Below are 23,653 nucleotides of genomic sequence, written 5' to 3'. Positions count from 1 at the left end.
GGGTGTGTCATACTGGACCCCCTTTTCATCGCTGATGAGTACTCGATCAAATATGGATGTATTGCGGTGCCGAGTAAGCAATGACAAACAGGCAGAAACACGCTGTTTTTTGTTTGCATCGGACGGTGAATGGGGTACACACTAGACGGTGAATGGGGTACCTGGATGTGTGCAGCAAGCTCACCACATGTTTGGCTACTACCACTCTCTATGGTTGCTCTCAAGACCTCATCGTCCAGCGCTTGTGGCCGACCCCTCCATGGTGCATCAATAAGAGACATATTCCCTGACCTGAACTTCTGGAACCATTACCTAACGGCTTCGTTCGTTAACGGCATCATCACCAAAGGCCTGACAAATTTGGCGACTTGATTCTGCTGCTGACAGGCCTACTCTAAAATCAAACAGCAAAAAACTCCGAACGAACGTGTGTGAGTTATGTTTGAAGTTCAAGTGCCTCTGATATGCCGCGAATATCATACTATTTGTATGACGTGTTCCGGTTTTTTGAAATAATTGCCCTGTGGGGCGTCTGACAGCAGAGTTTTCTGGTGCGTGGTGCTTGAAAGCGAGGCTTTGATGGTGATAAGGGGACAAGACAGCACAGGTCTGATAAATAAGAGTACGTCTGGAGTGGCAATAAGTTTGATGTCTCCAACTCCAACTTGCTTTATTTGCCGCGATTAACCTGCGAAATTGCAGGTTGTGTTCCGGCTCTCGAACTTTGCTGCTTCTAGGAGCGCTTCAGGTAAGTAAATGCCGAACGTAGTTCTCTTGGAGACAGGATAGCAGATGCAGGGGTGTGACCAATGTCACGTGATGAGCGATAAGACATCTGGTTGGCGATGAGGTATCCAGGCATCGTAGCGCTGTAAATCTGAAGTTTTACAATAGTTATACATAAAATAGTACTACATCAGTTCATAAAAGGTGTGTGTTGCAGTCATAAATGCAGAATATAAAATACGATTCCAAAAAATACAATAGTATATACAGGAAAATATAAGTAATATCTTGTGGGCGTTGCTGTGTGTGTCACATGATCATCCGGCTAAGATTTCTAAACATCATTATTTACAAGTCAAATAAGTTTTTCAGAGTACTATATACTTAAAAACACAAATTATGTTGGAAAATCCTGGTTTCCACTGAGTAGAAAAGCGACATAAGTTTGATGTACCGATGCAACGCACTTTTATACTCTTGGTCAATGTCCGGACTCCCATCCTAACCACTTCATCGCCAGGTTTAGAAACTATTTTTATGTTGGGGTTCACTCTTATAATGTCATATCAGAAACGGCAAGAACATTTTTGGTTACCTTGTAGAAAAGCCAAAATTCTAAATGTAACGGAATTTAGATAAATGAATTTGTGTTTTTTCACTTCTCAGCTCAATAAATATCAGAAAACAATACAAAATTGCGTATTTTTGTATTACGGAATTTGCAAAAAAAACTGCATTTTTTTATGAACCACATTCGAAAAATGATTCATATGTCAAATACAAAGGTGTATAGAGAGAGATAAAAATTGCAATTACCCCTGTAATGATGGCTTTTTGCACACCCATAAACAGAAGTAGTAAGTTTATTTTACTAAAGTATTACAGTTGCGTTTGCTTTTTTAGTTCATGAAAGTAGTAAATATTGTACAAATACATTTCATATTTATTACACATGCGTAAATTTGAGGTATAATTTAATATTTCATCTTGGTATGGTGTATTTCAAAATGAACAGAGCAGAAAAGACTTTTATTGGCATACATTTTAAAACAAGGAAAGAACGAAAATAAAAACATGCAGATTACGATAATAAACATTTAAAAGCTATTTTATATGCTTTTAATAATGAGATTATGAAGTTTGTTCATTTGTTATAAAACTTTACTATGCGAAACGTTTAGCAAGGGCAATATAGTGTATCCGTAAGAAAGCAGATGTTTCACTATGAATTAAAAAAATAAATAAAAATAAAAAGTTTGTTCTTACGGTAGATCAGGTTAACGCCATCTAGCAACAAAAAACGTAAATCACAATAAATAGTCAAAAATTAAACTTTGGGAATTAGATGCCCGTATCACAAACGGCCAAATCAAGCTGCGCAAGAAAGAGCAAAACTCTTAGATGGTTATAGTTTTTTTAATGACACAAACAAACTTTGTGATCAGGTCACTCTGCTTACCAGGTCAAATTTCTTTTTGCCACCAATTTGTATTTCATTTTCTTGTAACTAAGATACTTTTGAGATGTTGATTCTAATTATCAAGTCCCGTTCAAACACACTGTGTGAACAAAATTATTCTTTCTATAGTTTCTTTCTCGTCTAAAATGTTTCTCCAAACTTTTACTGTATACTTGTGCCCGTTAAAGATCTATTAGATTAGTTAATATCTGTCAGTCAAAAAGACGAATAAAGTCAATAAGACGAGTAAGAAGCCCGATTTTTGAGGGAAAGTATGTAGAGAGGCTGTCAAATTTCCATTGCACCTCCTACTGTAAGTCCATCACTTGGTTCTAAGTAGTGAGAGAAGATATTTTCAGATTTTACTATATACCGCTTTATCGTTTCGTTGAAAGGGGATTAGCAAGTGTTAGAAGGGTTAAGGAAAGTGTAACTACTATTAGACCTGCTACCTGTTCTCAACTGCGCGTCAAAAGAAACATTTCCAGGAATCTTTCGTTTTTCAGGATTTCTGATTGCTTCGCCTATCCAAAAACAAATTCTTTAGTTAACATCTACGCGAGAAGAAACTGCAATCAAAATATTTTTCACAGCCTCGCAAAACGTTCGGGTATATTTGTGTAATACATCGATGAGCGCAACTGTTTCGGCTAGAAACCTCCTTTCAAAACTAGTGCTGGAAGAAATGCATTTCTCGGGAAAGTTTCTTATAGCTTCACGCATCGCTATAAGCGATAACCCCATTAGTAATTTCAAGGAAATTTAAAACAAAAAATATCAACCGGAAAGGTTGTTTCGGAAAGTTAGGGTACCGTTATAAAAAATCTGTTGTCTGCTGAGGAAACAGCAACAGAAAACCTCAATGTTTGTAACAAATCTACAATCTAGAACTACCCAATTGATATTCGAAAGATCACATATTAGTTTCAAAGTATTCTTTTCACAGTTTTGTGGCATTTATTATCTTATATTTTCCTCCATATAAATAATTTAATATACAGATATTTCAAGGTTTAATAATATTTTAAATAATTAATGAAATTTATTATTCGTTATTTTTTTCTATTTAATTACTTCGCTCCTTTTTACCAAAAAAAAAGAACCATTATACAATTCCAGATGAAAGCTCATTTGATTTAATTGGTCACTTTTTCTCATCTCGAGATGATTCCTTAACGAAGTTTGACTGTGTTAGAGGTTCTAGTATAATTATTGTTTGATACACTTTAATATTTATGTTAAAATAAATAATTTTATTCTGCCAAAATATTTTATACTTATTCTTCATACGATCTAATCTTTTGCATTTTTACTAAAGGATGTATTAGATTTGGATTAGAATGGTTTAACTAAAGTAAAGCAGATTAAGTTATCTTGAACCCGGATCGAATTACTAGTTATTTCATCTACTTATGGGCTACTACTGTACATAATATTTGACGCTTAAAACACGTTTTATTATTTAAAAATGGTACAAATCTTCATATACATTGTCAATCAAGAAAGGTACATTATTTCTATTATAAATTATATTAATCAGATATTATTAAAAAACCTAAGCTATTATTCTGACTCAGATATGCACTATGTGACATTAGAAACATTATTTATTAGGGACTAAAATATTGGAAATGTTATAAGGTATTTCTCCCGCCTTCCTAGCGTGCCTTCGTGGTGTAGTGGTTCTGCACGCTGGGCCGGTATTCCAGAGGTCCATGGTTCGATTCCCAGCAAAGACGATTGCTTATTTTTGATCTCTCCGGCTTTTCCAATTAACCTAATGTCTCTACAATGTTCAACCTTCTTTAATCAGATTACAAACTATAATACTTAATGCTGTTACAAATTATCTAGTTGTAACGAACGTTTTCCGCCAAAACACTTTCTTGATAAAGTTAGGAAAAAAACATTAGAGCAGTATCTTGGTTTGCAGATAATAATCACCATACAAATCTATGATTTTCTGCCAACGTTTTGGTATTTTTTCAAAGCCTTTGGCTCAGAAACTTTGACGGAGAATTCAAAAACAGATCAACCTCATTTCGGACGTCCTGCGCAGAATATAAGATAGCACCAGCAAGATGTAGCTGCAGGTGTGAAAAAAGTAGAAGACCAAAGTAAGCAATGTCGGACTATATGGTGGGTGTGGCAAAATATCCCATTCGAGTCCGTACAAAGTCAAGCCGGTGAATGCAGACACATGTGGTTTTGCATTATCTTGATGAAATATAACCATTATGCGCCGGAACACAGGTTGACGTTTTTCCTTGATAGCAGCATTAACACGGACTAATATCGCGCTGTACACCTTACTGTTGGGGGTTTTGTGTTTTTCCAGATAATTTTAGTGGATAATACCATGGCAATACACTCGATGTAAAGCATGACCTTTTTGTTAGTCAAATTGCGCTTTGCGACGCTGCCGACGGGCTCACCGGGAGCAGGCCAACCCTCTTTTCGCTTTGTGTTTTTTAAGTAAATACATTTTTCATCCCAAGTTGTAAGGATCTTAACTTTTACTAACGTTTATTTTACTTTAAATCTTTACTATCACTTCTTATTTTCTACTTCCGGCCAGAATTAAAAGCTTTAACTTATTTATGCAAATTTGTCTGGCAAACGCCAAGTACTTAAGTTGTGGCTTTTTGCCAAGCAAGCGAAGAGGAAGGAGTTAGTAGAAGCAGGCCGCTTGCCTTAGCAGTTTTACTCGGTTGCTGGTTGCCTTCCAGGCCAGAAGTTTAATCTTCTTAATAATTTTAAACGTATTGTAGTGTGAACAGTTCTCTGTACTACATACGGCTTCCTGTTAATATACGGCCAATCTTCTCGGAGGCCCTTGTTTATTATTCCAAAGTTAAGTTAGAGTTTAGTTAATATTTTTATATTCTTACGTTCAGAACACAAGTGGTTGGTCTCTGTATTCCGAAGTCCGGAAATCATTGTAAAGAGTGAAAAATAAAGGGTTTCGTATACCCTTCCTGTGTATCTTGTCTACTTCCCACATTTATTGAACATAGCTTTAGTAAGCTCCCTGTTCCGAGTCAGGTCTTTGCATGTTCCCAAAGCAAGTAAGGCGGAACACTGAACCTGATAGTGGCGCCCAACGAAGAAGAATAACCATGGCCGAGGTTCAAGAAGAACCTGTGCTGCCTGCAGAAGTGGCTCAGAATCCAGAAATGCCAGCTGCTGCCCTGGAAGGATTTGGTTACATCGTCCAGACCATGCGCGCTTCGATGAAACCAGAAGCAACATTTAATGGAAACTCACCGGTAACCAGTTTTTTGGAAAAACTAGATGACCACTTCATGATGTATCCCGTGCACGAGTTCCAGAAAGTCACATTAGCTACCAGCGCTTTGAGGGGCCAAGCGCTCAATTGGTTCAAATGCATAGGCAGAAGTCTCTTGGGTCAAGCGGGAAGTCCCACCTATACTTACGAAAATCTCAAGACTGCCCTAGTAAAAGCCTTCCCTGTCGTAAGGGATCGTGCGAAATTAGAAGCGGAACTTTTCAGCATATACCAGAAACCAATTGAAAATCTCTCAAGCTCTATTTTAAGAAAAATTCACGTCTTCAAACTCTTGTATGGAAACCGTCCGGATCCTGAGATAATTCAAGTGATTTTGCCGAGGTTACTTCCCTAAGTACATGACTTTATTGAATTAAGGAATCCGACTACACTGGAAAAGTTATTTGAGCTAGCAATCCAGTTTGAAAGTAGAAGAACGGCGGACATTGAAAGAAGACGCCAATATCAGCAACGAAACCAATTTGGTGCGCCAAGACCATAGCAAAGTCAAGCACACGGCTACGGAAGCAAAACGAATCAGTGGGCAAGGAAACCCGAGCATCCAAAAACAGCCAGCGAAAGTCGACAGTTCAATAACAATCCAGGAAAAAAGTCTCAAGGCCAGTGGAAAAAGAAGGAAAGCATGAAAAGGAAAAAACAAGATTTAAACTAAAACGGATTTCTGCTGACGGGAGGGTGCGGAAATCCGAAGGCCAAGAAAACCCCTCTTCCTACAAGTTAAATACAGTAATGGTGAAAAATTTGACTCTTCCGAAGATTGAAGTGTTGGTGAATAATATCCCAGCCACCGCACTATATAATTCGGATAATACGACAGTGTTAGCTGCGCAAGGAGAAAGATGCAAGTGCATAGGTAAATTACCGCTATACGTTCGTATCAAGGACGAACAAGTGAAGATTATGTTTTTTATAGTAAGGAATCTGCAAGCACATATCATCTTAGGAATAGATTTTTTTTCAGAGGCAGAAGCTACGCTGGATTTTAATGAAGCGTCCCTTAAGCTGACGATGAAACCAGTTCGAGAAGAAAAAAACGGAACCGCCAATGTTAAACCTTGACCACCTGCCTAAGGAAGAGCAACAAAGAATCCGACAAGTGGTAAGTGAATTTGCTTCGTTATTTAGTGATATTCCAGGATTTACTCAAGTTACTAACCATAGTATCGACACCGGAGATTCACTGCCAGTTCGCCACAAAAAAAACCGGTATGATAAGAATAAAGAAAAATTATAGAATGGCACATTAGAGATATGTTACGGAAAAAGATCATAACGCCCATCTCAAGTAGTTATGCTAGCCCGGTGGTTTTATGTAAGAAAAACAATGACTATCCATTAACACATCCAAAAAGGTGGCGTTTAGCGATTGACTATCGTAAATTAAACTCCATAACTAAATATCCGGTATATCCGTTACCTATTATTGAAGAAATTCTAAGGAACATAACGTCTACCAAATACATGACGACTTTAGACTTAACGACTGGTTATTTTCAAATAGGGCTTAGACCGGAGGACGTCCCTAAGACTGCTTTTATAACCAAGTCTGGCACTTATGCATTCCTGCGTATGCCGTTTGGCCTTTCAGGGGCACCAGCAACATTTCAGCGATGTATGGACATTGTGCTAAGGCCTGTTCTTGGAAAGTCCACATTTATCTATTTAGACGATATCATTATTACTAGTGATAATCTGGACCAACATGTACAGGATTTAAGACAGGTGTTTTCATTATTAAAAGAGGCCAGTCTAAAAGTTAATGTCGAAAAGTGCAAATTTGCAGCCCCTGAATTAAAATACTTAGGTTACAAAATATCTCAGAAAGGAATCGAGACAGACGAATCAAAAATAATCGCTGTGCAAAAGTATCCGCCGCCAAATACGGCGAAGAAGCTCTCTCCTTTTCTAGGACTTTGTTCATATTATTAGTCCTTATAAAAGATTTTGCAGCTATTGCTGAACCGTTGTTAAAATTAAAAAGAAAAAAGGCAAGATTCTCGTGGACGGCCGAAGCCAATAGTGCTTTCGAAAAATTAAAGCAAGCATTAACGCAAGCCCCCGTTTTGAAATTTCCTGAAAAGGATAAGAATTTAGAAATTTCAGCGGATGCTTCGGATTATGCGGTAGGAGCGGTACTTTCGCAAAATCAGCAGCCTGTGGCATTTTTTAGTCGAACTTTAAATCAAAAACGAAGAAATTATTCAGCGACCGAGAGAGAGGCACTTGCAGTTCTGTTAGCAGTGTAAAAGTTCCGAGTCTATTTTGGAAGGGCGCCAATAACAGTGTATTCTGATCATGCGGCGGTAACTAGATTGTACTCAGGAAAAAACTTATCCCCAAGGTTAATAAGATGGGCACTCAAGCTACAAGAATATAATCTGGTAATCAAGCATACCCCCGGAAAGGAAAATATCGTAACAGATGCCCTATCCAGAATAAAAATAGATGAAGAAGGTAATAATGTAAAGGTGGCAATGCTCACAGCATGTACAATAAATTCTCGAGAAACTGTAATAACCGAACTGGGTAAGGATCCTGAGTTTAGAAACATTTATGAGTATTTAAAGGATCCTGAAAATTTTAGCCACCAAGTTATTGTGGCGATAAGAAATAGGGCGGCCCATTACGAACTAATAGATGGTCTATTATTTTATACAAAAACTACAAATTCCAACAACGAATTTCGACCAACAATGAATTTATCCCAGCTAGTCTTAGATTAAATATCCTGCAGGAGTTACACGACAGCCCTTTAGCTTCTCATGCTGGTATTCGAAAAACTATCCAACGCGTACGCGAAGCAGTGTTTTTTCCTGAACTGCAAAGTTAACAAGGGCGTATGTCCAGTCCTGCCCAACATGTCAAGCAGTTAATTATATTAATTTCCGCCCGGCCGGGTTTCTAAATAGTATTAAATCCGATTTTCCAAATGAAATAATTGGCATCGATTTATTGGGCCCTTTCCCAAAAAGTCAGTTAAATAAAAGTCGCTATCTCCTTGTTATGGTTGATCATTTTAGTAAGTGGACCGAAATTGTTCCCTTAAAACGAGCCTCCGCGAAATTAGTTACCGATTCTATTTTAAATAAATATATTTTAAAATACGGGGCGCCCCTAAAAGTTATATCGGATAATGGTCCTCAATTTGTAAGTAATATATTTGAAGACATGTGCAAAAAACTGGGCATACGTCATTTAAAAATTGTCCCGTATCGGCCGCAATCAAATATAGCGGAACGGGTCAATAGAAATATAGTGAAAATTATCCGTAGTTATGTTAAAAATTTTCATAAAAGCTGGGATAACTATGTCAATGAATTTGCTTTCGCCCTTAGGACCGCAAAACATGATACAACGGGCAAAACTCCTGCTGAGTTATTTTTAGGCAGAAGGATTATAACGCCGTTAGATAAATTATTTTATGTTCAACAAAGAGCCCCAGAATTTAAAATGGGTGATATAGAAAAATTAATTAAAGAAGCAAAAAAGAACACTGAAGTAGCACAAAGAAAACAGAAGCTCTATTATGATATGAAACGACGGGGAGTAACTTATAAAGTAGGAGATGAAGTATTAAAAATTAAGCATTCACTTTCTTCAGCACCAGAAGATAAAACCACCAAATTTTTTCCACGATTTGAAAGACCATATGCCATAGAAAAAATAACTCAGGCTGTAGTGGTGTTAAGAGCCAGGAATGGTGAAACATGCTCCGCAAACATTGACCAGATAAAACCATACTATGACCGTAATAAAATGCAAATATTTAAAGATCTTTTGCAGGATCCGGCACGGCAGGCACAAGCTCCAGAGGTGGAACAACGTCAAGCACAAGGGCAAGCCATTAGGAGGCAGGAGCAATTGAAAAGAAAGTTTCCCCGTTGGAAAATTGAAGGTAACAAGAAAAGAAGTCGTTCCACCGACAAGAAAAGAGAGCGCACGACCACCCCCAGAATGAAGAAGGGAGAAGTACGACGAATGCAGAGAGAGCCAGGAGAAATAACGGCAACTATAACCCGGCTCCCAAACGGAAGATCTACTCATCGGACAGGACTCTACGCAGCAAATGTCGCCGAACTGCGGAAGGAACACCAGCGGCGGAGGAAAAGATACAAGGAAAATTTGAACAGCCAGCAACGAGATCCAAGCAGGAACGAGAGAGAAGTGTCCCGGTTCCGCCAAGACCAGCGGCCATCAAACGGCCAAGACCACAGGCAGAGGCTAAAAAGAAGGTATTCAAGGGTGACCGAACTGGAGGGAAAAGAAAGCTCCTACCTAGAGGAAGGAACTGAAGGGCGAGCCCGCACAAGAAGGAAGATAAATCAAACACGAATCTTCGCTACCTTCCAGGACTGGGCAGAGAAAAGAATGTCCGAATATCACAAAGATAAGTAAAACTTTATGTTTCTTTGCAAACTTAAGTTAATCTTTCATTCTTACTGCAAGTGGCAGATTTCAAGACGTTTTACCTCATATGAGGTCTAGCCTTATCGCCAAAAAGGCGAGAAATGAGTTGTTACCTATTTTGGTATTATGTTTTTCAATTACTCGCGCGTAAAACTAAAGTTGATGTATAATAGGAATGTCTAAATACTTGAATATTGTAAAAGTTATTGTATAAATTTTATTTAAAACATTCTGGCAAGAAAGAAGTTTTGGTCTGAAAAACTTTTGAAATGTAGTGTTTCAATGTAGAAGAATTCGCACTTGCTTGGAAAAGAATAGAAGTTAACAATGTACTACTAATGTATGTTTTAAATTGCGTAAAATTAACGGCATGTTAATATGTTCTTATATACAATGTGAACTGTTATTTTAAATGTTAAGAAATACTGTGATATGGTAAAAGTGAAAGTAATGCCAAAAATTTTGAACTTATTCGTGTGACTGTAAAAAGACCAAATTATTGTGAATATGTGTTATAGGTTGAATGAATGTAGTTAGGCTCTCTGACGCTACACTTCAGAGTTAGCCACTTTCAGAATAGTACCTCAGGGTTTAGAGATGAAGATAAGGTGTGTTATGAAGTCTTGTTATGTTGAATTTTTAACACGTTAGTGTTTTGATGGCAGGCGGTAGTTTGAACACTTGTACATAAACACATTCGTGTTTGGTGTTTTCTTTTACAACACATGTCAGAGAGCACGGGAGAGAATTAAATAAAGTCATGAATGAAATAAGAATGTTAAGAGAAATATAAATATTCATGTTAATTGCCATTTAACTGTGTAACATTTCATTAAACTAGTTTTCATTCCAGATCTCTGGAAGGAACCAGATTTAAACTAAAAGCTCCTGTTTAGATGCAGTACAGATGAAAAGTAATTGTCCATGGAGCCGATAATGTAAAAACATTTTTTTTTTTTTTTTAATTTCTAGTTTCTAGTGAGGAATGTTTGTAAAAGATTGGCCTCGCGTTAGATTCTAGAGCTAAAAGTTTTCAACAAGGTCGTTTTAGACCTCAGTTTCAAACTAATTAACTCTAGCGGGAAGTATGTAAGGATCTTAAGTTTTACTAACGTTTATTTTATTTTAAATCTTTACTATCACTTCTTATTTTCTACTTCCGGCCAGAATTAAAAGCTTTAACTTATTTATGCAAATTTGTCTGGCGAACGCCAAGTACTTAAGTTGTGGCTTTTTACCAAGCAAGCGAAGAGGAAGGAGTTAGTAGAAGCAGGCCGCTTGCCTTAGCAGTTTTACTCGGTTGCTGGTTGCCTTCCAGGCCAGAGGTTTAATCTTCTTAATAATTTTAAACGTATTGTAGTGTGAACAGTTCTCTGTACTACATACGGCTTCCTGTTAATATACGGCCAATCTTCTCGGAGGCCCTTGTTTATTATTCCAAAGTTAAGTTAGAGTTTAGTTAATATTTTTATATTCTTACGTTCAGAACACAAGTGGTTGGTCTCTGTATTCCGAAGTCCGGAAATCATTGTAAAGAGTGAAAAATATAGGGTTTCGTATACCCTTCCTGTGTATCTTGTCTACTTCCCACATTTATTGAACATAGCTTTAGTAAACTCCCTGTTCCGAGTCAGGTCTTTGCATGTTCCCAAAGCAAGTAAGGCGAAACACTGAACCTGATAAAGTGACGTCCAGAATTTTGTCCTTACGTTGATATTCGAGTAGACTGGTGCAGGTCCGAACAAGTATGTTCTTATCAGCTTGCGTCAGCTCATGCTGCACCCAACGATTGAACTTGTAGGCCAAGTTTATGCGATACATAGCGCGACTGATGGACATGGCCTTAACATCTAACTCCTTAGCAAGCTCTCGAGTGGTTGGATATTGATCTTCTTAAAAAGTTCTCGCAGGCCGGCGTCATCAACATCCGTAAGCTGTCCAGAGCGCTCTGCTTCTCCAATATCATAGTTCTTGTTTTGAACTTTCGGTACCAAACCTTCCCAAGTGTCATATGATACATCATTAGTACTTAATGCAGCACGCATGATTTGGTGACATTCTGTAGCTGTCGTTTATGCAACATAGCTGGAAGTAAATTCTGGTTCTAATCTGGTAGCGTGATAGTTCCATTTAAGGTACCTTGTACTTAATGATAACGATATTTTTTACAAATTTCCCAACACAGTGTTCTAAAGCAAGTCTCTATCTTTCAAATACCAAAAACCGTTTGACAAAATATGATTAAAAACGCCAAAGCGATGTGTTTGTGCAGAAGATATTTGAGGTGGCGGAAAGCTTTCTTTAAAACCCAATATATCAAATAAATATATAACGTTAAGGAATGGAAATCTAAATTATTAAGAAATACGTTTTTGGTTTTACATTTAACTGTTAAAGCCCCCTTGGTGGGGAAGTGGTTAGTGACTTTGACTGCTATACCGAAGGGCCCGAATTCGAATCCTGAAGAAGGCATGAATGATTGTAAATGTATAGTGTAGTTGCGTGGCATAGGAGCACTCTAAATATGTGGCAAGGCAAACGTGCTCTCGTGTCGTTTAGTGGCAGAAGGGAGCGGTGGACCTCCCCGGGAATGATCTTCTTCAAAATTGAGGTGGAAGTAGAAGTCCGACCTCTTTGAGGCGGTGACAATCATTCTTCCATGAAGTATGGACTCGAAAACAACAACATTTAATTGTTAAGCATCTACAGTTATAATCTCAAAGTTAAATCTCAAGGATCCTAAGCCTAGTGGAATTTCAACACTTTCAGAACTGAATATTTTTCAGACCGCGTGCAAGATAATTTTAAAATGCAATGCCTTGTCCAGTAGCAACAGTTACTAGGCTGCGTGGATAATAAATGCGTTGACAGCGTGACATAAAAACTTGTTTTTCATCTGTAAAATGATATGTAACTGAAACAAGAAATTAAGTCTTACCGAAAAATAAATATATGGTAGCAGCAACACGGAACTTTATGACAGTGTCATTGTAAGTTGAGACCCCAATCAGGAAATCTTTCTTGAAACGGCACGTAACGTCATATATAGCGCACAAAATCACACACAACGTCATAAGCAACAGCGTCACTATAGGAATCAAAGTAGCCTTTGAAACTTCATACACGGTCCGCCAGCAACTGAAAAAAGATCATAATATTGAGTAAACAGTAAGAAATGACAATATAAGCACATGCTTCACTCTGCTTCATTATCTGCAGCGTCTCAGACTGATGCAACGTTGGATTAAAAAGAAGGTCGAAAGAAATTCTGTTTTTGTAAATGTAGATGAAAAAGAAATTTTCGCACTTTGCAGCGAGATTTCCGGAAGTTCGTAAAATTTCTCTATACATTCATTTGAATTAAAAAAGCTCACTAAGGTAATCCATTATGTATGGCATTAGAAACAGATTTTATAAATTGCAGTAAACCATAAAAGTTCATAAGAATATAAAACTAATATTGTAAATTTATTTCAAATTATATGAGTTAAATGAATGACAAAACAAAAATTGAAATTGTTGAGAATTATTTTTTTACTTTTGAATCCCTCGGTTTTTAAGCAATACAGTTAAATGTTGATAGAAAACAAATATCTTATATGACGCTGAATTACAGCACTAAAAATCTATACTGCCTGGGAGGACGCATGGAATATAAATTAAAAATAATATGTACTTCGTGCAGTGGTAACACGCATATTCACAAATTCTACAGACCTTTTCTACTAACGGTTTGCTCTCACTGGATGAAACATCTGCTTGGCGGTCATATTTGGAATGGCGAGTTATCACCTCGTAGACTTGGTAATTAACATCCAAAATACCTTGTGGGCTTTCAGTTAAGCGAGGAGAAAGAGCGTTTGATTCATTTGATAATTTTTTATTTTATGAATGAAAGCTAAGGGGAATTGTGTGGAATATATTTTAAATAACCTACTGATCTTATTAATAGTTTATTTGTATCTGGTTAAAGATTGAATTTAAACTGTTAAAAATACGATAATTGTTCTGCAAGAAAAAGTGTTTAAATGGAAATGGCATATGTACGTTTTCATCATTTCTGTTAGAAAGAGTCTATTGTGTAAATTTCCATAGCGCATTAATTTATACAAATAAAGGAATATTAAAAACATAAATGTAAACATTCAATAAACATTTAAGGGCGTCGATTATCTATTCTTTTTACTTAAATTATGAGTAAGTATAACTAAAATTATATTTTATTCCATTATGCGCTATTTCTATTGTAACGCTTTTCGGGATCTTGCTACTACAAAGAGTACAAACCAGTAAATAAAAATAAGAAAAATGAACATTAAACAAAAAGAGAAAATAAACGTGATAAGTTTTTAACATCGCACGCGAAGGCAAAAAGACCAATAACGACAAAGTCATTCAATAAATTGAGGGTAAAAATAAAAATAAGTCCGTGCAAGGGCAGAGTTTCTGAAAATCACGAGCGGGCATAGAAAGCGCGATCTAGAAGCCCGAGAATTTCTTCCGTACTCCGAACCGCTAAGCTATGGTTTTCCCATTTTTTTTTTTTTTTTTTTTTTTTTTTTTTTTTTTTTTTTTCCCCATGGTTACCGGTACACCACACTCATATACAAATAGGAAAGGCGATGAAGCAAAAGTCGCCAAGCACAAGATTCTGCAACCCTACGTTTCCTGTTTTAATCAATAAGAGCAAACGGTAGAAGAAACGGTCTGTAGGCTTTGTGAATATGCTGGTAGCGCGGTAAGGGTGCTTAATGGATGACAGCGGAATGTAAAATAATGTTCCTTAAAAAGGCATTTCGCTAAGGAAGTTTCTAAAGTCAAAAATAATAATAATATAACTTTCTTCGAGTGAAATTAAACCTTTGATTCCAAAAGCGAATTTATAGTTCACAAAAAAATTCAGTTTCAAAAAGTCAATCTTGGAATGCTAAAACTAAGATTCTCAATTTTCGAAATTTCAAAATCTTTACCTGTCTTCTCCGTAGAAATAGTATTCTTTTACAAGCCAAATGATGATGACGATAATGACCGGTAGACCTAAAATAGCATAAACAATCTCAAGGTAATGACATAATTTAGTAAGAAATTATGAACAAAATAAATATTTGTGGCGAATGTCCAGTTTCAAAATTTGCAAGATATATACGTTTTACGTGCCGTATTCCTTTAATTTTAAGACGTCCGTCATTATTCGAGCAATGAAACCGCTAAATACTGGTAGTTCTGCTTAATTTCAGATTCCGCCAAAAGCTGAATGCAACAGCTCAGCTGTGATTACAGCAAAGCCTCGAGGGATATCTGCCTAAGGGAGAGTTTACTTCGTGGAGGACTTTCTAAGGGAAATTGGCTCGCATACACGTTACACATGAGGAAAATCACAAAAGCGCCCACGTAGCCGCGGATTCGTTCGCGGGATTCGAACCTCGGACCGAACTGCCAGTGATCAGCGACTTTGCCGCTGGTGGTTGCTGATTGCAACAGAGTGTCTGTCTTCTTTGTGTAACGTGAATGGGAGTTTCTTTCCTCTTATGAGCCATTTCCTTTAGTCCCTTCACATACAGCGAAATCTGGGATCAGTCATTTCTTATTAATATCTAAGCAAATTTTAACGCATCCCAGATGTCATGAAATTAAAACTAGTTTCATGTAATTTTTCCTTATTTTGTGAGTGTGTTATATTTGAAAAAATCTGGCTACAATTTTCGATGACAGCTAATTATTTCTAACAGTAAACTGTTTTGTATTTTTAAGCACTTCAGCATTGAATTTAGTAGTATACTAAGGGGTTAAAAAGTTCTTGTTCCGTAATCCTTTTTTAATCCATTATAGGACGAGTCGTTTCTTCCCTAAAGGCCCACCAGTGGCCGAACGTTAAAGTCGCTAAACACTGGTAATTCTGTATGGAATTCGAATCTCAGCGAATGGGCTGGCTGCATGGGAGCTTTCGAGGTTTCCTCCATGTACAACGTGTATACGAGCCAGTTTCCCTTTGAAAATTCTCCACGAAGGCATCCTTCAAATTTTAAAGAGATTTCTATTGTAAAAAAATATTTTCTGGATGACTTTTCATAGCTCTGTCATTGTAATTGAAATTAAAGTGTGCATCTTAAACGCGATTACTTGTTAGATTTGAAGGAATACGATACGGGAATGAAAGAAATAGTAATTTTCTAATCAATAATTATTTATATGTACATATGATATGTAAACTCAACCAGATCTCAGAGATTCTGTGTTCTACAAACCAGCTTTCTCGAAATGCATCCTAGCAAGAAAGTTCAACATTTTTCAATAATTTTGTATCGTAATGCCCCGATTAAACAATTTTAAAGTTCAAGAATATTTAAAAGATTTAGAAAAGGGAAGAAGTATGCAGGCAGTTTTAATATATAACTACCTGCAGAATTTCGTCGTTATCATTAGGTTTGAGATACAACGCAAATGTCAGTGTACTCGCAAAGAAAGAAGTTCTATAGCTGTCGCACATAATAGATTGCAAATTTAAGAAATTTCCTTTGCTAGTTGATATTACGACTGTTATTCGTTTGCTAGTTAATACTACGACACCTGTAAAGATGCAAGATAAACTCGCATAACTCAGTTAACAAATCCATCATTTAAAAATAACGAAAACCAAGTTAAATAATATAATAAATTTTAATATCACTAATAATTCATCTATCAGTAAATTTAATTACATATGTTACCGCTAAAGTGAGAAAGTCGTTAATGTGCACATCACCTAGCTAATTTCTGATTAACTGATTTGCTTCATTAAAGTGCGGAGTCAAGAGTTTTCCGCTTTTTACCTGAATTATGTGCAAATTAACGGCTTCCGTATCGTTTAAAATTCAAAAGTTGGTTTCTCTAATTTCCTTTCTCTCCCCCTCCCTACTTTGCCCATTACCTGCTAGGCACTCTCTAATCTGAACATTGTCTACTAGGCGTTCGTTAAATTGAAAATAAGATCTTTGTCGGAACAACAGCAACGTTTTTGTACGTTTGAATTAACATAATATTATTCATTTATTTTTTTACATGCAAAAAATCAAATTAACACAATCAATTAATCAACAAATCAGCTGATGGTGTCAATCATCAATCAGTTAATAAAATATAATACACAGAATAAAACGGTTTAAAATAATACGATTAAGGAAATAAATTTGCAAAAGAGATGATAAAATTATGCTCAATTATTAGCGCAGTCTAAAGACTGGTAACACTTTGAATTAGTACATAACAACTGGATTTTGCTTACAAGCACACTTATTTGTGGTACACTTTGATTTGCAGTAACATTTTCTGAAACCCTGCTCGATCAACATTTAAAAAATTTAAACGTTTCTGTACGCAACAATTGAGCGTACAGAAACGTTGCTGTTGTTCTATAGCAAAGATCTTATTTTCACTTTGAGTAGGTACGTGTGCCTAGTAGGTAATGTGCAGATTATCTATGTAATTTACCTAGGTAATTTACATACTCATGTAGGTAATCTCAGAAATGAAACAGTTTTCTGGACTTACCTTAGTTCGGACCACCTTAGTTAATCTTCAGATTAGATAGATAATATGCAGAATAAGTGATTTACGCACTTTAGCTGTGACGTATATACTACAATTTTAATTACTGAACTACGGTTTTAAGCGGGAAATAATTGTAGTCTGAAAATTTCAGATTACAGTTGAAACACATCTAAAAAGAGTTCACTACGAATTCTCAAAATCTAGTAAATTGTTAGAAACTGTGAATAATACCACAAATATTCCGCTTTTTTCTTGGAAAACAAATAACAGCTGCTCTTGCTAAATAAAAACAACTAAACCTCACATGCTGAATAAGATTAAAATTCACTCAAAAGTTTTTCAGTTTTAGAAATTCCAAAATTTCTTCCTGCATTTAGTTTCTGAGCATAAACTAGTATAAAGAAAGAAACATCAATATATTTAAAAAATGTAATATTAATGTTTTACAAGCTTTGAGACAAGAAATGTGTCCTCCTTGCAGTTATATATGCAAGTGCAGAATCTCATCATAACCAGATGACTTCGTATGCAAATGATGCAAATGATGATATACTTCATTTCGGACTCATGGAGGAAAATTTCGCATTCATATGCTAAGGATGTAAAAAACTATCTTATTTGTTTTTACAATTTTTATGACATGAATCCTCATCCACTGCAAAATGTTTTAGAGCATATAAAATAAACGTTTACTGATTGACTTTGTTACGCTGATCAGGTACGTATTTTTACAATATCGAAGATCAAGAAGACAACTTATATAGTATTGATTAACAATAATGTGCTTTCGAGTTTTTGATGTTCATATATAACAGAAGAATTTTATCAGTAACTAAGGACAATAACACTTCTTTGTTAAGTAACTGTAAAAGAAAACGTACCCCATGCGAAAAGTGCAGATTTTGCGATGAAATGCGGTATTTCAGCAACATCGGTCTTCTTGGCGAACCTCAATCGGTAGAGAATGGCTTGCACCAGCAACCAACTGAATGTTACAAGGATCATGTAATGGGAGAGGAGACCCAAGAGCAGGCAACTTGATTTCCAAAGGAAACGCATCTCGCTGATGAACAGAAGAATGAGGAAGCACAGGAAGCTCAAAGACATACAGAATAAAATACTGTGATCCACAGTACAACGCCAAACCCTGAGAAATATAGGATCATGTTTATTAAAACATTGCTAACATTCACAATTCAAATATTGGCGACTATTTGGTTTGATTTATTTGATTACCGCTATGTGCATAAAAGGATGGATGCCTTTAGACAGGTAAGCCAAACTTTCTAAGGAAAACTCGTATCTACATCGCGATTAATTGGAAACGTTTACCAAGTTATGAATAACTAGAAATAGTCATGAAAGAAGTGTGACCATTTTATTATTTTCGGCCTCTCCCCGGGAAAATCATGTAAAGCACGAGTGACCATTTTTTCCAGGAGAAAGACTTTTGACCTTTCCTTTTGAATAGATTATTTATTTCATATAGTGGTGATGATGATTGACTTTCTTATCTACTTGTTATTTATTTCACATAGTGGTGAGATGTCCGCTGAAAACATCGCGGCGAATATATCACGGACAAAACGTCGCGGAGAAAACATCACCAGGAGGAAACATGGTATATACTAAGATCGTATCAAGTCAAAGAAAACAAAGAGAAAATATCGCAGTTCTAGAGCATCATAGTAAAAAACATCAACATAAAAATTAAAGCGTTTAATAAACTTTGCAGTTTAAAAGAATCGTCGTCGAAAATATCATGATAAAATACAAAGCATCTACAAATCATCACATGACGATAATGTCGCATACAATGCATATTAAAAATTTGCATATTCGCGTAATGATTTATGATCGCAAGAAGGAATGAGAAATGTTTCTACTTTTATATTTTATGTTTTTCAATTAACTAACACAATTTTGCTTAAAAAATAAGAAAGAAATAAGCATTCAAAGGCTGAAAATGAGTAAAAAAATTATTCTAGGTACAGCAGTTAACAGAATTTTAAACTTTTATAGTTAACTAATAAAAGACATTAATTAATTAATCTTTTTTATAAAGTTTTATTGATAATTTTTCATGAAACGCATAGTCTATAAAAGATGAGTAACTGTATGCTATTACTTCTATTAAAATTTATTAATTAATTATCATATGTTATTATATGTTACGTTAACTGCTATGAGTAATATTAATTTTCTTCTCATTTTCAGTGTTTGAATACTTGACTTTTCTTCTGAATTTTTGAACAAATATTAGTTCAAAAATATAAAAGTAAAAATATTCCTGATTCCTTTTTACGCTCGCAAATCATTATCCGAATATGCATTTCCAACTTTTAAAGCCTGAAATGCACATGACTGCTATGTTATCGTCATGCGATGATTTGTAGACGCTTTATTTTTTATTATGATATTTTCGACGACGATTTTTTTAAATTGCGAAGTTTTTGAATCGCTTTATTTTCGACGATGATATTTTGTACCATGTTGTTTTATAACTGTGCAACTAACCTTGCTTTTTTTCCCACGAAGTTTTCGCCTTGCGTTATATTCTCCGCGATGTTTTCGCCTGTAATCAGTGGAGATGAGGATTGACTTTCTTATCTCTTTGGTTTAATGTTTTCAGTTTTTATTTCCCTCAGATGTACTTAAAAAGAGGTACATGCAAGCAAGCCATCCCCAATTGTGGAGTCATGAGGGTTTTTGAAGTAGTAAACATGAAAATGAGCAATGTTTTCGCCGGAACTCAAACCTGAACCTCTCGAATATGCGCCGAGTGTGCCACCGTTACACTAAAAAAGTAGACAGAAAGGAGGGAGAAAATAAAGTAACTGACTAAGCAATAATATTATTCAAGAAACTGTGTCCTGTAGTATTTTTTGTATAATGCAACATGCAATATTTGAAAGAGATGACGTTCTGTCGAAAAAATAAGATACAGTGGTAAATGTATTTAACATTGAGTAAAAGACTATCTCGCTAAACTGGCGAGATATCGCTAAGCTGACGACAGTTTTGGCAACTCATTTTTGTTGCTATGTTTGGCAAAAAATCTCTAAATGTTATCAAACTTAACGATTATTTGACGACATTTTCGTCCTGCCTTTATATAACTGTAATTAGTGTTGTAATTGAATAACTGTACAATTCATCTCTATATGTAACCACAACCGTATCCGACCCTCAAATGCCTTCCAGTAATTTCAAGAAACGGAAGGTTCTAGAGATTTCTCGACAGCCGGGGGAAACTATACAAGACCGGAGAAGACATTGGCTCTCAGTTGTTATTTCAAAGCTGGCTGCGGAGTATTGAGATATCCGTGATAGTTTCGCATTTTAGATGCGCTTTGCATTTCACATTCTTGTAGTTTGAAACGTAACTACTCATTATGCTCTGTACGAATGCTTTTGTGGAAAGTTTCAGAATTGTAAAGTGTTTCTTCCGGTCAAAATTAATTTTATCAAGCTATCATTCTGTGTGCATTCAATCTATCAAGAACCCGTACGCACGCAACAGTATATTTAGTTATTAATTTTGAACTTACTTAAAAACGAAGTGGTGACATAAATTTTTTGATATCCAGCTCCATTACATTAAAAACTAATAGTAACATCCCGAAAGTCTACTATGATAAGGATTTTTATAGAAACTGTTCAGTAAAGTCCCTTCCTTCATTTAGAACACTCTCCAGTCGATGCTTCAGTAACATGAGGATAAGACGGGATCAAAAAGCCTTTCTTTCAGTTGTAAGGTTTATTTTAATTAACCAGCTATCCTATTATTTTCGCTTTTCTGTTACTCTAACAAAATGAAATTTAACATAAAGTACAATTACATTTCCAGTTTAAAGTTTTCGGACAACGTTCGACAGGGTAGGCTAGCCGTTAGTCTGCTTCTAATAAATTTCTGTTGCTGCAATTTAGCTTGCCTGAAAAGATGGGCCTTCCGAAGAACTTAGTTTAAATTTTTGCAAATGATTATCGAATATTGCAGAGTTCGTGAATAGGCTACGGATCTACATAAGCTGTATAGCCCGACGACTATTAAGTTTGTGCAAAGTGAGTTCCCAAGTACTTTCATGATGTGCATAAGATAGGTGCAAAATTGGCTTCGAGAACAGAAGGAAAACTTCTTTTCGGAACGAATTACGAAAATGTGAAAAGATTCAGGAAGAACATCGTCCTGCAAAGGGACTATACAGAGAAGTCATACCCTCAGTTGTTCAAAATTACTGTAAATAAGGCCGGTATATTGAATTTGCCATTTCTTTTTTATTTACCGTTATATAATTCATTCAGAAGATCGTTAATGAAATAAAATGAAAGTAGCATTGCATAAATTTAACGTATTTAGACTTCTGCTACCTGGCATAATGTGACTGAAATTTCGGGCCAATAAGGAAGCTCTGGCATTCAACAATAAAAAGAAGAAAGATTAAAAACTTTTTTTTTAATCAAATTGCATGGTACTGTATACTTTTAAGTCTCCTTTCATACTTCAGTGATTTTAAAATCGCCAAAAACTAAATAAAATACGGTTTCGTGTTTGCTTTTATCGTACATAGTTTATTATAGCAATATTACGTACAACAGCTTTAAAATAAAATACTGCATTTCCTAGTTACATTTTAATATGTAAATTCTAACTCACATTGTATTTAAAAATAATTTAAAAATAAGAAAACATGTAGAAACAAATATTTTTATAATATTTCCTTTCTAATTTTTAGTTAACTGAAAAAAAATATTCTTCAAGTTGTTTTTTTTTTTTTTTTTTTTTTTTTTTTTTTTTTTTTTTTTTTCTGGTGGAAATTTGAAGGGCTGGAACATAATCGTAGCCAACCTGCAATATATGACGAACTCAATGATAACCTTTTATATGCCGTACTTATTTGCAAAACAATGAGAATGAAAAACTAAATAAATCAAAATATTGCTTACTTTGAAATTATATAAAGTACAACGACCATGGACAGAGCGAGAATGGAAACACCGCAGCCGACGTAAATGGAGGTTCCTAGCTTGTACGGCATAGAATCTGGTCTTTTTGACTGAAATAAAAATGAAATGTAAATTGTTAGTGTAAAATGGCTTAATAAAATCTCATAAATGTAAATTGTTAGTGTATAATGGCTTAATAAAATCTCATAAATGTAAATTGTTAGTGTATAATGGCTTAATAAAATCTCATAATTTTTTGTATAGCTTCTGTCATTAGTCATACATACAAAATCTCCTGATATTAATAAATAGATAATTTTGACTTCGCTGATTGGTAACGGAAGTAATCGTAAAAACGCGCTTGGCTTAAAATAAAGTTACAACAGTGAAGTAACACTTCTTTCATTTGTGTTTGTAAACTAGAAAGTTAATATTACATTTACTAAATTAGATCGATTGGCGATATTTTTAATAAATTCTTCTTAAAACTATACTGAATATTTATTGAAGTTGATTTAATGCCGAACCACATGATATAGAATTAGATATAAAGAATCTTATTAAATTTAAATGTATTGAATTCGAAGATAGTTGCCATTTTTATATGCAAAAGTGAGTACCTTGATCAAAATTAAAAATAAATATATAACATACAGAATAACTCTTAATTTGAAAAAATTGGCAAAAGTTTTCTTTACCCTCAAATAAATCGTAATATTCTCGAAATTGATTCATACTGTTATATACATTAGTATCATGTTCCACATATTTATTTGATTAAATTGCAAAAGTAGTTTAAAAATATGTCAAACTTCTATGTATACTATATATTAAGTACACAAACATAAATTCAAGAGGTATTTCCTTGAAAAAATTGCTTATAATAACTAATGACAGCTAACACTTTTCTGTCGCTTTTTCAGGCCAAAAAGTATAGTTATTCAAACAAAACAGGTTGTAGAATTTCGTGGTCGTAAATTACCCGTCACATTAAATACAAACATGAATTTTCATCATCTGTTCTTGGAAAGAATTCTATGAAACCATGACGCATTTGGAAAACACATAAAGGTTTAAACTTGTAAATAATAGTGCTACTAATATTGTACTCTAATTTAACTTCTCAAATAAGAGTTCTGCTCTAATTTTTTTTTAAATGAAAGAAATATAAGTAAAATTCTTACTAATGTAAGAATTAAATTTAAGGTAATCCTTATGAGGCGATATCATAAAATAGAATGATAAACATAAAGAATGTCTTGTAAATTCTACTACTT

At 35.1% G+C, this 23,653-nt stretch overlaps 1 protein-coding gene across 2 annotated transcripts in view; it reads right to left on the bottom strand.

Annotated features, from left to right (window-relative positions):
* The window catches only part of LOC118184050 (adhesion G protein-coupled receptor G6-like), a 105,362-nt gene that overhangs the window by 11,399 nt on the left and 70,310 nt on the right, over nucleotides 1–23,653 (bottom strand). Inside the window, exons 12-15 of one of the 2 annotated variants that reach the window (XM_035353684.2) lie at nucleotides 22,377–22,486; nucleotides 18,311–18,576; nucleotides 14,873–14,939; nucleotides 12,841–13,040 (exon numbers count right to left, since the gene is read on the bottom strand). In XM_035353684.2, coding sequence (XP_035209575.1) covers nucleotides 12,841–13,040; nucleotides 14,873–14,939; nucleotides 18,311–18,576; nucleotides 22,377–22,486 — 643 coding nt within the window. The remainder of the gene's footprint in view (nucleotides 1–12,840; nucleotides 13,041–14,872; nucleotides 14,940–18,310; nucleotides 18,577–22,376; nucleotides 22,487–23,653) is intronic. The other variant, XM_035353685.2, reaches the window with a different exon arrangement.

The sequence above is a fragment of the Stegodyphus dumicola genome, chromosome 8 (assembly GCF_044657685.1).
Source record: "Stegodyphus dumicola isolate Sdum_Otavi_A_Nest chromosome 8, ASM4465768v1".
In the NCBI taxonomy this organism is placed as follows: Eukaryota; Metazoa; Arthropoda; class Arachnida; order Araneae; family Eresidae; genus Stegodyphus; species Stegodyphus dumicola.
This window is presented reverse-complemented; position numbering and strand designations above follow the sequence as displayed.